Here is a 14,199-nt window from a genome sequence, read left to right as displayed (position 1 = left end):
AATCTGTCTGTAGTAACCTCCGTAGTCTTACCTGGTGTTCTGCTCATTCTGTCAGTAGTAACCTCCGTAGTCTTACCTGGTGTTCAGCTCATTCTGTCAGTAGTAACCTCCGTAGTCTTACCTGGTGTTCAGCTCATTCTGTCAGTAGTAACCTCCGTAGTCTTACCTGGTGTTCAGCTCATTCTGTCAGTAGTAACCTCCGTAGTCTTACCTGGTGTTCAGCTCATTCTGTCCGTAGTAACCTCCGTAGTCTTACCTGGTGTTCAGCTCATTCTGTCAGTAGTCACCTCCGTAGTCTTACCTGACGTTCAGCTCATTCTGTCAGTAGTAACCTCCATAGTCTTACCTGGCGTTCAGCTCATTCTGTCAGTAGTAACCTCTGTAGTCTTACCTGGCGTTCAGGTCAATCTGTCTGTAGTAACCTCCGTAGTCTTACCTGGTGTTCTGCTCATTCTGTCAGTAGTAACCTCCGTAGTCTTACCTGGTGTTCAGCTCATTCTGTCAGTAGTAACCTCCGTAGTCTTACCTGGTGTTCAGCTCATTCTGTCTGAAGTAACCTCCGTAGGCTTACCTGGCGTTCAGCTCATTCTGTCTGTAGTAACCTCCGTAGTCTTACCTGGTGTTCAGCTCATTCTGTCAGTAGTAACCTCCATAGTCTTACCTGGTGTTCAGCTCATTCTGTCAGTAGTCACCTCCGTAGTCTTACCTGGCGTTCAGCTCATTCTGTCTGTAGTGACCTCCGTAGTACTGACGTAGTCTTACCTGGCGTTCAGCTCATTCTGTCAGTAGTAACCTCTGTAGTCTTACCTGGCATTCAGGTCATTCTGTCTGAAGTAACCTCCGTAGGCTTACCTGGCGTTCAGCTCATTCTGTCTGTAGTAACCTCCGTAGTCTTACCTGGTGTTCAGCTCATTCTGTCAGTAGTAACCTCCGTAGTCTTACCTGGCGTTCAGCTCATTCTGTCAGTAGTAACCTCCGTAGTCTTACCTGACGTTCAGCTCATTCTGTCAGTAGTAACCTCCGTAGTCTTACCTGGCGTTCAGCTCATTCTGTCAGTAGTAACCTCTGTAGTACTGACGTTCAGCTCATTCTGTCAGTAGTAACCTCCGTAGTCTTACCTGGTGTTCTGCTCATTCTGTCAGTAGTAACCTCCGTAGTCTTACCTGGCGTTCAGGTCAATCTGTCTGTAGTAACCTCCGTAGTCTTACCTGGTGTTCAGCTCATTCTGTCTGTAGTAACCTCCGTAGTCTTACCTGGTGTTCAGCTCATTCTGTCTGTAGTAACCTCCGTAGTCTTACCTGGCGTTCAGCTCATTCTGTCAGTAGAAACCTCCGTAGTACTGACGTGTTGGTGTTCCCTGTCTGGTGTATCTAGGATGCACGCCACGCAGCGGAGGGAGAGATCTACACCAAACTGAACCAGAAGATAGATGAGTTCATCCAGCTGGCAGACTATGATTGGGGCATGCCGGAGTCGGACGGCCAGGCCAGTGGATACCTCATGGACCTCATCAACTTCCTCCGCAGCACCTTCCAGGTCTTCACACACCTGCCGGTGAGTTAGCCACTCCCCCCCGCAGGCAGGGGAACTCTGGGAGATGGAGTTTTGTTGTGAGTTATTGTGGTAGTGTGTTGAAGTGTTGTTCTTGTATCAGTGTTACGTCACGGTGGTGACTTGTATCTACTGTGCGAAATTGAGTTGAGTGACGCTGTTGATGATACCCACTGTGGCCTGGCTGCAGTCCTGTACTGCAGTAATGTGTATCTACTGTGATCTGGCTTCAGTAATGTGTATCTACTGTGGCCTGGCTGCAGTCCTGTACTGCAGTAATGTGTATCTACTGTGGCCTGGCTGCAGTCCTGTACTGCAGTAATGTGTATCTACTGTGGCCTGGCTGCAGTCATGTACTGCAGTAATGTGTATCTACTGTGGTCTGGCTTCAGTAATGTGTATCTACTGTGGCCTGGCTGCAGTCCTGTACTGCAGTAATGTGTATCTACTGTGGCCTGGCTGCAGTCCTGTACTGCAGTAATGTGTATCTACTGTGGCCTGGCTGTATCAGTGTTACGTCACGGTGGTGACTTGTATCTACTGTGCTTCTTATTGGGTGACGCTGTTGATGATACCCACTGTGCTTCTTATTGAGTGACGCTGTTGATGATACCCACTGTGGCATGGATGCAGTCCTGTACTGCAGTAATGTGTATCTACTGTGGCCTGGCTGCAGTCCTGTACTGCAGTAATCTGTCTATGTGTTGGAGTTATGTACTGCAGTAATGTGTATTCAGTGTTGGAGTTGTGTACTGCAGTACTGTGTATTCAGTGTTGGAGTTGTGTACTGTGTATTCAGTGTTATGTACTGTGTATTCAGTGTTGGAGTTGTGTACTGCAGTACTGTGTATTCAGTGTTGGAGTTGTGTACTGTGTATTCAGTGTTATGTACTGTGTATTCAGTGTTGGAGTTGTGTACTGCAGTACTGTGTATTCAGTGTTGGAGTTGTGTACTGTGTATTCAGTGTTATGTACTGTGTATTCAGTGTTGGAGTTGTGTACTGCAGTACTGTGTGTCAGTGTTGGAGTTGTGTACTGCAGTACTGTGTATTCAGTGTTGGAGTTGTGTACTGTGTATTCAGTGTTATGTACTGTGTATTCAGTGTTGGAGTTGTGTACTACAGTAATGTGTATTCAGTGTTATGTACTGTGTATTCAGTGTTGGAGTTGTGTACTGCAGTACTGTGTATTCAGTGTTGGAGTTGTGTACTGTGTATTCAGTGTTATGTACTGTGTATTCAGTGTTGGAGTTGTGTACTGCAGTAATGTGTGTCAGTGTTGGAGTTGTGTACTGTAGTAATGTGTATTCAGTGTTGGAGTTGTGTACTGCAGTAATGTGTATTCAGTGTTGGAGTTGTGTACTGCAGTAATGTGTATTCAGTGTTGGAGTTGTGTACTGCAGTAATGTGTGTCAGTGTTGGAGTTGTGTACTGTAGTAATGTGTATTCAGTGTTGGAGTTGTGTACTGCAGTAATGTGTATTCAGTGTTGGAGTTGTGTACTGCAGTACTGTGTATTCAGTGTTGGAGTTGTGTACTGCAGTAATGTGTGTCAGTGTTGGAGTTGTGTACTGTAGTACTGTGTATTCAGTGTTGGAGTTGTGTACTGCAGTACTGTGTATTCAGTGTTGGAGTTGTGTCCTGCTTATCTTTGGTGCCATTTTCATTCTTTTAGTTCCACAGAAAAGCTCAAGGGAACAAGATCATTCTAGGTTTTGATAATGACTTGGCATAATGTTAGACTGAAGAGTGACTGGGGAGGATACCCAGACCAGACCTGTTGCTGGTGGAACCCCAGACCTGTTGCTGGTGGAACCCCAGACCAGACCTGTTGCTGGTGGAACCCCAGACCAGACCTGTTGCTGGTGGAACCCCAGACCAGACCTGTTGCTGGTGGAACCCCAGACCAGACCTGTTGCTGGTGGAACCCCAGACCAGACCTGTTGCTGGTGGAACCCCAGACCAGACCTGTTGCTGGTGGAACCCCAGACCAGACCTGTTGCTGGTGGAACCCCAGACCAGACCTGTTGCTGGTGGAACCCCAGACCAGACCTGTTGCTGGTGGAACTCCAGACCAGTTGCTGGTGGAACCCCAGACCAGACCTGTTGCTGGTGGAACCCCAGACCTGTTGCTGGTGGAACCCCAGACCAGACCTGTTGCTGGTGGAACTCCAGACCTGTTGCTGGTGAAACCCCAGACCAGACCTGTTGCTGGTGGAACCCCAGACCAGACCTGTTGCTGGTGGAACCCCAGACCAGACCTGTTGCTGGTGAAACCCCAGACCAGACCTGTTGCTGGTGAAACCCCAGACCAGACCTGTTGCTGGTGGAACCCCAGACCTGTTGCTGGTTGCTTTGTACACCAGCTTCCCTACCTTGTATAAAATCATTTCCAGCTTTTTATTCCCGTTCTGTTTCTAAGATGTTTTCCTTCAGGAATGTCTCCTCTGTCTCCCACAGTGATGTAGATCTATAATGTATTTCTCTATTGATTTGACTTCCTCTGCCAAGCATGCTGGGTCTGTCTCTGGTTTTTCTTTTCCTGTCCATTTATTGTTGCCATCCTTTCTCTCCCTCCTATTCTGGACATGTTTCATTTGTTTGGGTGGTTCTGGTTCTGCTCAGAATAACTGCAATGACCATGCTGCCATGTCGGTAAGTACCCCCCCCCCTACTCTGCCCCCACCCCTCCCTGCCCTACTCTGCCCCCACCCCTCCCTGCCCTACTCTGCCCCCCCCTCCCTGCCCTACTCTGCCCCCACCCCTCCCTGCCCTACTCTGCCCCCACCCCTCCCTGCCCTACTCTGCCCCCCCCTCCCTGCCCTACTCTGCCCCCACCCCTCCCTGCCCTACTCTGCCCCCCCCCTCCCTGCCCTACTCTGCCCCCCCCCCTCCCTGCCCTACTCTGCACCCCCCCCACTCTGCCCCCCCTAATCTGCTCCACTCTGCCTCCCCCTCCCTGCACTACTCTGCCCCCCACCCCTCCCTGCCCTACTCTGCCTCCCCCTCGCTGCCCTACTCTGCCCCCCCCCGCCCTACTCTGCCCCCCTCCCTGCTCTACTCTGCACCCCCCCCCACTCTGCGCCCCCTACTCTGCTCTACTCTGCTCCCCCCCCCACTCTGCGCCCCCTACTCTGCTCTACTCTGCTCCCCCCCCCACTCTGCTCTACTCTGCCCCCCCCCACACTCTGCGCCCCCTACTCTGCTCTACTCTGCTCTCCCCTACTCTGCTCTACTCTGCCCCTCCTACCCTGCCCTACTCTGCCCCTCGTACCCTGCCCTACTCTGGCCCTCCTACCCCACCCTACTCTGCCCCCCCTCCCTGTCCTTCTCTGCCCCTCTACCCTGCCCTACTCTGCCCCCTCCCTGCCCTACTCTGCCCCTTCTACCCTACCCTACTCTGCCCCTCCTACCCTGCCCTACTCTGCCCCCCCTCCCTGTCCTACTCTGCCCCTCCTACCCTACTCTGCCCCTCCTACCCTGCCCTACTCTGCCCCCCCCTCCCTGTCCTACTCTGCCCCTCCTACCCTACTCTGCCCCTCCTACCCTCCCATACTCTGCCCCCCCCCCCTCCCTGCCCTACTCTGCCCCTCCTACCCTACTCTGCCCCTCCTACCCTGCCCTACTCTGCCCCTCCCTGTCCTACTCTGCCCCCTCCCTGCCCTACTCTGCCCCCTCCCTGCCCTACTCTGCCCCTCCCTGTCCTACTCTGCCCCCTCCCTGCCCTACTCTGCCCCCTCCCTGCCCTACTCTGCCCCCTCCCTCTCCTACTCTGCCCCTCCTCCCTGTCCTACTCTGCCCATCCTCCCTGTCCTACTCTGCCCCCCCCTGCCCTACTCTGCCCCCCCTACCCTGTCCAGTTCTGGGTAATGCATGATCATGTCTGTACTGTGGATTTGCCTCCAGGCTTGTTGCTTCCTCCACTTGTGATGATGCTGAACTATAGTAATTTACATACCATCCATCACGTTTAGTGTAAGTTAAATCTAATAGGTTATTTTATCTGTACATTGTCTGTAAACACACACAGGGTGTCGATGACTTTATTTGTACAGCTCAGTATCCAGTATGTGTAACAGATTGTATGGATAACATATGGCAAATCAAATGTTTTTGGTCACATACACATATTTAGCAGATGTTATTGCGGATGTAGTGAAATACTTGTGTTCCTAGCTCCAACAGTGCAGTAATATCTGTCTAAATGCTTGTGTTCCTAGCTCCAACAGTGCAGTAATATCTAACTAAATGCTTGTGTTTCTAGCTCCAACAGTGCAGTAGTATCTAACTAAATACTTGTGTTTCTAGCTCCAACAGTGCAGTAATATCTGACTAAATGCTTGTGTTTCTAGCTCCAACAGTGCAGTAATATCTGTCTAAATGCTTGTGTTTCTAGCTCCAACAGTGCAGTAGTATCTAACTAAATACTTGTGTTCCTAGCTCCAACAGTGCAGTAGTATCTAACTAAATACTTGTGTTCCTAGCTCCAACAGTGCAGTAGTATCTAACTAAATACTTGTGTTCCTAGCTCCAACAGTGCAGTAGTATCTAACTAAATACTTGTGTTCCTAGCTCCAACAGTGCAGTAGTATCTAACTAAATACTTGTGTTCCTAGCTCCAACAGTGCAGTAATATCTGACTAAATACTTGTGTTCCTAGCTCCAACAATGCAGTAATATCTAACAATTCACAACCATACATCAAATCAAATCTATTTATATAGCCCTTCGTACATCAGCTGATATCTCGAAGTGCTGTACAGAAACCCAGCCTAAAACCCCAAACAGCAAGCAATGCAGGTGTAGAAGCACGGTGGCTAGGAAAAACTCCCTAGAAAGGCCAACACCTAGGAAGAAACCTAGAGAGGAACCAGGCTATGTGGGGTGGCCAGTCCTCTTCTGGCTGTGCCGGGTGGAGATTATAACAGAACATGGCCAAGATGTTCAAATGTTCATAAATGACCAGCATGGTCAAATAATAATAAGGCAGACCAGTTGAAACTGGAGCAGCAGCACGGCCAGTTGGACTGGGGACAGCAAGGAGTCATCATGTCAGGTAGTCCTGGGGCATGGTCCTAGGGCTCAGGTCCTCCGAGAGAGAGAAAGAGAGAATTAGAGAACGCACACTTAGATTCACACAGGACACCGAATAGGACAGGAGAAGTACTCCAGATATAACAAACTGACCCTAGCCCCCCGACACATAAACTAATGCAGCATAAATACTGGAGGCTGAGACAGGAGGGGTCAGGAGACACTGTGGCCCCATCAGAGGACACCCCCGGACAGGGCCAAACAGGAAGGATATAACCCCACCTTCTTTGCCAAGCACAGCCCCCACACCACTAGAGGGATATCTTCAACCACCAACTTACCATCTTGAGACAAGGCCGAGTATAGCCCACAAAGATCTCCGCCACGGCACAACCCAAGGGGGGGGGGGGGCGCCAACCCAGACAGGAGGATCACATCAGTGACTCGACCCACTCAGGTGACGCACCCCTCCCAGGAACGGTATGAAAGAGCCCCAGTAAGCCAGTGACTCAGCCCCTGTAATAGGGTTAGAGGCAGAGAATCCCAATGGAGAGAGGGCCAGACATAGACAGCAAGGTCGGTTCATGGCTCCAGAGGATTTCCGTTCACCTTCCCACTCCTGGGCCAGACTACACTCAATCATATGACCCACTGACGAGATGAGTCTTCAGTAAAGACTTAAAGGTTGAGACCGAGTTTGCGTCTCTGACATGGGTAGGCAGACCGTTCCATTAAAATGGAGCTCTATAGGAGAAACACACACATCTAAAAGTAAAATAATGGAATTAAGTATATAAATTAATAAGTATAATATATATAAGTATAAGTATATAAATAAATAAGTATAATATATATAAGTATAAGTATATAAATTAAATATATAAATATTAGGATGAGCAATGTCGGAGTGGCATTAACTAAAATAGTCTAATAGAATACAGTATATACATATGAGATGAGTAATACATAGACTAAGATACAGTAGAATAGAATACAGTATATACATATGAGATGAGTAATACATAGACTAAGATACAGTAGAATAGAATACAGTATATACATATGAGATGAGTAATACATAGACTAAGATACAGTAGTATAGAATACAGTATATACATATGAGATGAGTAATACATAGACTAAGATACAGTCGAACATAGGTCCTATATACATATGAAATGAGTAAAGCAGTATGTAAACATTATTAAACTGACTAGTGATTCCATGTCTACAGGGCAGCAGCCTCTAAGGTGCAGGGTTGAGAGTGACTAGTGTTCCATTATTAAACTGACTAGTGATTCCATGTCTATAGGGCAGCAGCCTCTAAGGTGCGGGGTTGAGAGTGACTAGTGTTCCATTATTCAAGTGACCAGTGATTCCATGTCTATAGGGCAGCAGCCTCTAAGGTGCGAGGTTGAGAGTGACTAGTGTTCCATTATTAAACTGACTAGTGATTCCATGTCTACAGGGCAGCAGCCTCTAAGGTGCGGGGTTGAGAGTAACTAGTGTTCCATTATTAAACTGACTAGTGATTCCATGTCTATAGGGCAGCAGCCTCTAAGGTGCGGGGTTGAGAGTGACTAGTGTTCCATTATTAAACTGACTAGTGATTCCATGTCTATAGGGCAGCAGCCTCTAAGGTGCGGGGTTGAGAGTGACTAGTGTTCCATTATTAAACTGACTAGTGATTCCATGTCTATAGGGCAGCAGCCTCTAAGGTGCGGGGTTGAGAGTGACTAGTGTTCCATTATTAAACTGACTAGTGATTCCATGTCTATAGGGCAGCAGCCTCTAAGGTGCAGGGTTGAGAGTGACTAGTGTTCCATTATTAAAGTGACCAGTGATTCCATGTCTATAGGGCAGCAGCCTCTAAGGTGCGGGGTTAAGAGTGACTAGTGTTCCATTATTCAAGTGACCAGTGATTCCATGTCTACAGGGCAGCAGCCTCTAAGGTGCGGGGTTGAGAGTGACTAGTGTTCCATTATTAAACTGACTAGTGATTCCATGTCTATAGGGCAGCAGCCTCTAAGGTGCGGGGTTGAGAGTGACTAGTGTTCCATTATTCAAGTGACCAGTGATTCCATGTCTACAGGGCAGCAGCCTCTAAGGTGCAGGGTTGAGAGTGACTAGTGTTCCATTATTCAAGTGACTAGTGATTCCATGTCTATAGGGCAGCAGCCTCTAAGGTGCGGGGTTGAGAGTGACTAGTGTTCCATTATTAAACTGACTAGTGATTCCATGTCTACAGGGCAGCAGCCTCTAAGGTGCAGGGTTGAGAGTGACCAGTGATTCCATGTCTACAGGGCAGCAGCCTCTAAGGTGCAGGGTTGAGAGTGACCAGTGATTCCATGTCTACAGGGCAGCAGCCTCTAAGGTGCGGGGTTGAGAGTGACCAGTGATTCCATGTCTACAGGGCAGCAGCCTCTAAGGTGCGGGGTTGAGAGTGACCAGTGATTCCATGTCTACAGGGCAGCAGCCTCTAAGGTGCAGGGTTGAGAGTGACTAGTGTTCCATTATTAAACTGACCAGTGATTCCATGTCTACAGGGCAGCAGCCTCTAAGGTGCGGGGTTGAGAGTGACCAGTGATTCCATGTCTATAGGGCAGCAGCCTCTAAGGTGCGGGGTTGAGAGTAACCGGGTGGTAGCCGGCTATATATATATATTATATATACACTAAGAAAGCTTTGTTGTAGAGTGCTTAACACTAAATCCAGGGAGGGGCCAGCTGAGTATAAGACTGTATCATCTGCATATAAATGGATGAGAGAGCTTCCTACTGCCTGAGCTATGTTGTTGATGTAAATTGAGAAGAGCGTGGGGCCTAGGATCGAGCCTTGGGGTACTCCCTTGGTGACGGGCAGTGGCTGAGACCGCAGATGTTCTGACTTTATACGCTGCACTCTTTGACAGTGGTAGTTAGCAAACAAGCCAAAGACCCCTCAGAGACACCAATACTCCTTAGCCGATCCACAAGAATGGATTGTCTACCGTATTAAAAGCGTTGGCCAAGTCAATAAAAATAGCAGCACAACATTGCTTATAATCAAGGTCAGTGGTGACATCATTTATTACCTTTTAAGGTTGCAGTGACACATCCATAACCTGAGCGGAAACCAGATTGGATACCAGAGAGCCAGTCAGTTGATTATTAACACGTTTTCCCAACACTTTTGATTAACAGGGCAAGATAGAAATTGGCCTATAATGGTTAGGATCAGCTTGATACCCCCCTTTTAAATAAAGGACCAACCTTGGCTGCCTTCCAAGCACTGGGAACCTCCCCAGAGGTGAGACAGGCCTTCCAAGCACTGGGAACCTCCCCAGAGGTGAGACAGGCCTTCCAAGCACTGGGAACCTCCCCAGAGGTGAGACAGGCCTTCCAAGCACTGGGAACCTCCCCAGAGGTGAGACAGGCCTTCCAAGCACTGGGAACCTCCCCAGAGGTGAGACAGGCCTTCCAAGCACTGGGAACCTCCCCAGAGGTGAGACAGGCCTTCCAATCACTGGGAACCTCCCCAGAGAGGTTGAGATGAGTAATGTAGGGTATGTAAACAAAGTGCCATAGTTTAAAGTGGTTAGTGATACATGTATTACATAAAGATGCAGTAGATGATATAGAGTACAGTATATACGTATGAGATGAGTAATGTAGGGTATGTAAACATATAAAAGTGGCATAGTTTAAAGTGGCTAGTGATACATTACATCAAGATGGCAAGATGCAGTAGATGGTATCGAGTACAGTATATACATATGAGATGAGTAATGTAGGGTATGTAAACATTATATTAAGTGGCATTGTTTAAAGTGACTAGTGATACATTTATTACATACATTTTTCCATTATTAAAGTGGCTGGAGTTGAGTCAGTGTGTTGGCAGCAGCCACTCAATGTTAGTGGTGGCTGTTTAACAGTCTGATGGCCTTGAGATAGAAGCTGTTTTTCAGTCTCTCGGTCCCTGCTTTGATGAACCTGTACTGACCTCGCCTTCTGGATGATAGCGGGGTGAACAGGCAGTGGCTTGGGTGGTTGTTGTCCTTGATGATCTTTATGGCCTTCCTGTGACATCGGGTGGTGTAGGTGTCCTGGAGGGCAGGTAGTTTTCCCCCGGCGTTGTGCAGACCTCACTACCCTCTGGAGAGCCTTATGGTTGAGGGCGGTGCAGTTGCCATACCAGGCGGTGATACAGCCCGCCAGGATGCTCTCGATTGTGCATCTGTAGAAGTTTGTGAGTGCTTTTGGTGACAAGCCGAATTTCTTCAGCCTCCTGAGGTTGAAGAGGCGCTGCTGCACCTTCTTCACGACGCTGTCTGTGTGGGTGGACCAATTCAGTTTGTCCGTGATGTGTACGCAGAGGAACTTAAAACTTTCCACCTTTTCCACCACTGTACCGTCGATGTGGATAGGGGGGTGTTCCCTCTGCTGTTTCCTGAAGTCCACAATCATCTCCTTAGTTTTGTTGACGTTGAGTGTGAGGTTATTTTCCTGACACCACCCTCCGAGGGCCCTCACCTCCTCCCTGTAGGCCGTCTCGTTGTTGTTGGTAATCAAGCCTACCACTGTAGTGTCGTCTGCAAACTTGATGATTGAGTTGGAGGCGTGCATTGCCACGCAGTCATGGGTGAACAGGGAGTACAGGAGAGGGCTCAGAACGCACCCTTGTGGGGCCCCGGTGTTGAGGATCAACGGGGTGGGGATGTTGTTACCTACCCTCAACACCTGGGGGCTGCCCGTCAGGAAGTCCAGTACCCAGTTGCACAGGGCGGGGTCGAGACCCAGGGTCTCGAGCTTGATGACGAGTTTGGAGGGTACGATGGTGTTAAATGCTGAGCTGTAGTCGATGAACAGCATTCTCACATAGGTATACCTCTTGTCCAGATGGGATAGGGCAGTGTGGTTGCGATTGCGTCGTCTGTGGACCTATTGGGGCGGTAAGAAAATTGGAGTGGGTCTAGGGTGTCGGGTAGGGTGGAGGTGTTATGGTGCTTGACTATGGGGTATAGGGGTACCATTTGACCAGGGCCTATGGGGTATAGGGTACCATTTGACCAGGGCCTATAGGGTATAGGGTACCATTTGACCAGGGCCTATGGGGTATAGGGGTACCATTTGACCAGGGCCTATGGGGTATAGGGGTACCATTTGACCAGGGCCTATAGGGTATAGGGGTACCATTTGACCAGGGCCTATAGGGTATAGGGGTACCATTTGACCAGGGCCTATGGGGTATAGGGGTACCATTTGGAGATGCACACGTAGCTCTCTGACTGTTGGGATGGTTGTTAGAGGTCTGTTCTGGCAGCTCTTTAAGCATCAGAAGAGCCACCTTTAGGTCCCTTGCCTTTCTTTACCAGCCTGGGATCCCTGTCTATAGGGTTGAAAGATTCAAACTTTCACCAAATTCACAGGTTTTTCAGAAATACCAGTTAGAAATGAGCAGGAAACCTGGGATTTTGGGGAAAGCTAACTGAAAGCCTGGGAAACATGTCCAACTCTAGACTGGTCCCAGATCGGTTTGTGACAGTGACCATGAAGTACCAAGACATCACAAACAGACCTGGGACCAGTCTAATCAACAGACCTGGGACAAGTCTAGTCTAATCAGCGCCAACTTCACAGACAGATCTGGGACCAGTCTAATCAATGCCACCTTCACAGACAGATCTGGGACCAGTCTAATCAATGCCACCTTCACAGACAGATCTGGGACCAGTCTAATCAATGCCACCTTCACAGACAGATCTGGGACCAGTCTAATCAACAGACCTGGGACCAGTCTAGTCTAATCAGCGCCAACTTCACAAACAGATCTGGGACCAGTCTAATCAATGCCACCTTCACAGACAGATCTGGGACCAGTCTAATCAATGCAACCTTCACAGACAGATCTGGGACCAGTCTAATCAATGCCACCTTCAAAGACAGATCTGGGACCAATCTAGTCTAATCAGCGCCAACTTCACAAACAGATCTGGGACCAGTCTAATCAACAGACCTGGGACCAGTCTAATCAACAGACCTGGGACCAGTCTAATCAACAGACCTGGGACCAGTCTAAATAACAGACCTGGGACCAGTCTAATCAACAGACCTGGGACCAGTCTAATCAACAGACCTGGGACCAGTCTAATCAACAGACCTGGGACCAGTCTAATCAACAGACCTGGGACCAGTCTAATCAACAGACCTGGGACCAGTCTTAATCAACAGACCTGGGACCAGTCTAATCAACAGACCTGGGACCAGTCGAATCAACAGACCTGGGACCAGTCGAATCAACAGACCTGGGACCAGTCTAATCAACAGACCTGGGACCAGTCTAATCAACAGACCTGGGACCAGTCTAATCAACAGACCTGGGACCAGTCTAATCAACAGACCTGGGACCAGTCTAATCAACAGACCTGGGACCAGTCTAATCAACAGACCTGGGATCAGTCTAATCAACAGACCTGGGATCAGTCTAATCAACAGACATGGGACCAGTCTAATCAACAGACATGGGACCAGTCTAATCAACAGACATGGGACCAGTCTAATCAACAGACATGGGACCAGTCTAATCAACAGATCTGGGACCAGTCTAATCAACAGACCTGGGACCAGTCTAATCAACCTGTGATTCCTGATTCCCGTGGCAATCTACAGATGACCAGGGATGTCCATGTACAGAGGTCTCCTCTAGTTTTGATTGGTTTTCCTATGGGGACTTCATTGTATAGGGTAGTCTGAAACACATCAACAGATCTGGGACCAGTCTAATCAACAGATCTGGGACCAGTCTAATCAACATTGTATTGTATTGTATAGGGTAGTCTGAAATACATTGATTGGTTTTCCTATGGGGACTTGGGCATTGTATAGGGTAGACTGAAACACATTGATTGGTTTTCCTATGGGGACTTGGGCATTGTATAGGGTAGTCTGAAACACATTGAAGAGATGAGAGTGGATATGTGTCTTGGACAGCATGGACCACCACACAGTCCAACCCATGTATCTCTGCTGCTCTCGATCAGCATTCAGCATGATACAGCCTGGTGGAGCACTAACCATTCTTAGTGCATGATGTCTCTCTGTGCTCTGTTGGTCTGGTCTGGATATGATCGTTATCGTCTGCATTTCCCTCCCTCTACAACCTCACAACCCTGTTCATTTGAATCCATCATTCTGTTTTGAGCCTCATCTGTGTTGTTCTTCTGCCTGCATGTTTTATCCATGTTCAGAGTCGTTATGTAACCTGCTGTTATCTAGAGAACATGGGCCAGCAGCCCACATTAATCAATTCCAAATCCTCAGGTATGATAGAGGAAGCTTTGACTAAATCTGTACTCCCATATTCTATTGACACAGATTGTCCAGACTCAAACTGACATTGACCCTCTCCTTCTTTTTATCTCTCTCTCTCTCTCTTTCCCTTCCCTCTCTTTCCCTTCCCTCTCTTTCCCTTCCCTCTCTTTCCCTTCTCTCTCTCTTTCCCTTCCCTCTCTTTCCCTTCTCTCTCTCTTTCCCTTCCCTCTCTTTCCCTTCTCTCTCTCTTTCCCTTCCCTCTCTTTCCCTTCTCTCTCTCTCCCTCTCTCTCTCTCTGTTTCTCTCACTCTCTCTCTCTCTCCC

General features: G+C 48.6%; 1 protein-coding gene across 9 annotated transcripts in view; it reads left to right on the top strand.

Annotated features, from left to right (window-relative positions):
• exoc6 (exocyst complex component 6) overlaps window positions 1-14,199 on the top strand; it is a 135,506-nt gene that overhangs the window by 89,789 nt on the left and 31,518 nt on the right. For 6 of the 9 annotated variants that reach the window (XM_031813027.1, XM_031813026.1, XM_031813028.1 and 3 more), the window contains exons 16-17: window positions 1,375-1,554; window positions 4,175-4,204. In XM_031813027.1, the coding sequence (XP_031668887.1) occupies window positions 1,375-1,554; window positions 4,175-4,204 (210 nt within the window). The remainder of the gene's footprint in view (window positions 1-1,374; window positions 1,555-4,174; window positions 4,205-14,199) is intronic. The other 3 variants (XM_031813030.1, XM_031813032.1, XM_031813033.1) reach the window with 1 other exon arrangement.

Source organism: Oncorhynchus kisutch, unplaced genomic scaffold (assembly GCF_002021735.2).
Source record: "Oncorhynchus kisutch isolate 150728-3 unplaced genomic scaffold, Okis_V2 Okis04b-Okis11a_hom, whole genome shotgun sequence".
NCBI lineage: Eukaryota > Metazoa > Chordata > Actinopteri > Salmoniformes > Salmonidae > Oncorhynchus > Oncorhynchus kisutch.
This window is presented reverse-complemented; position numbering and strand designations above follow the sequence as displayed.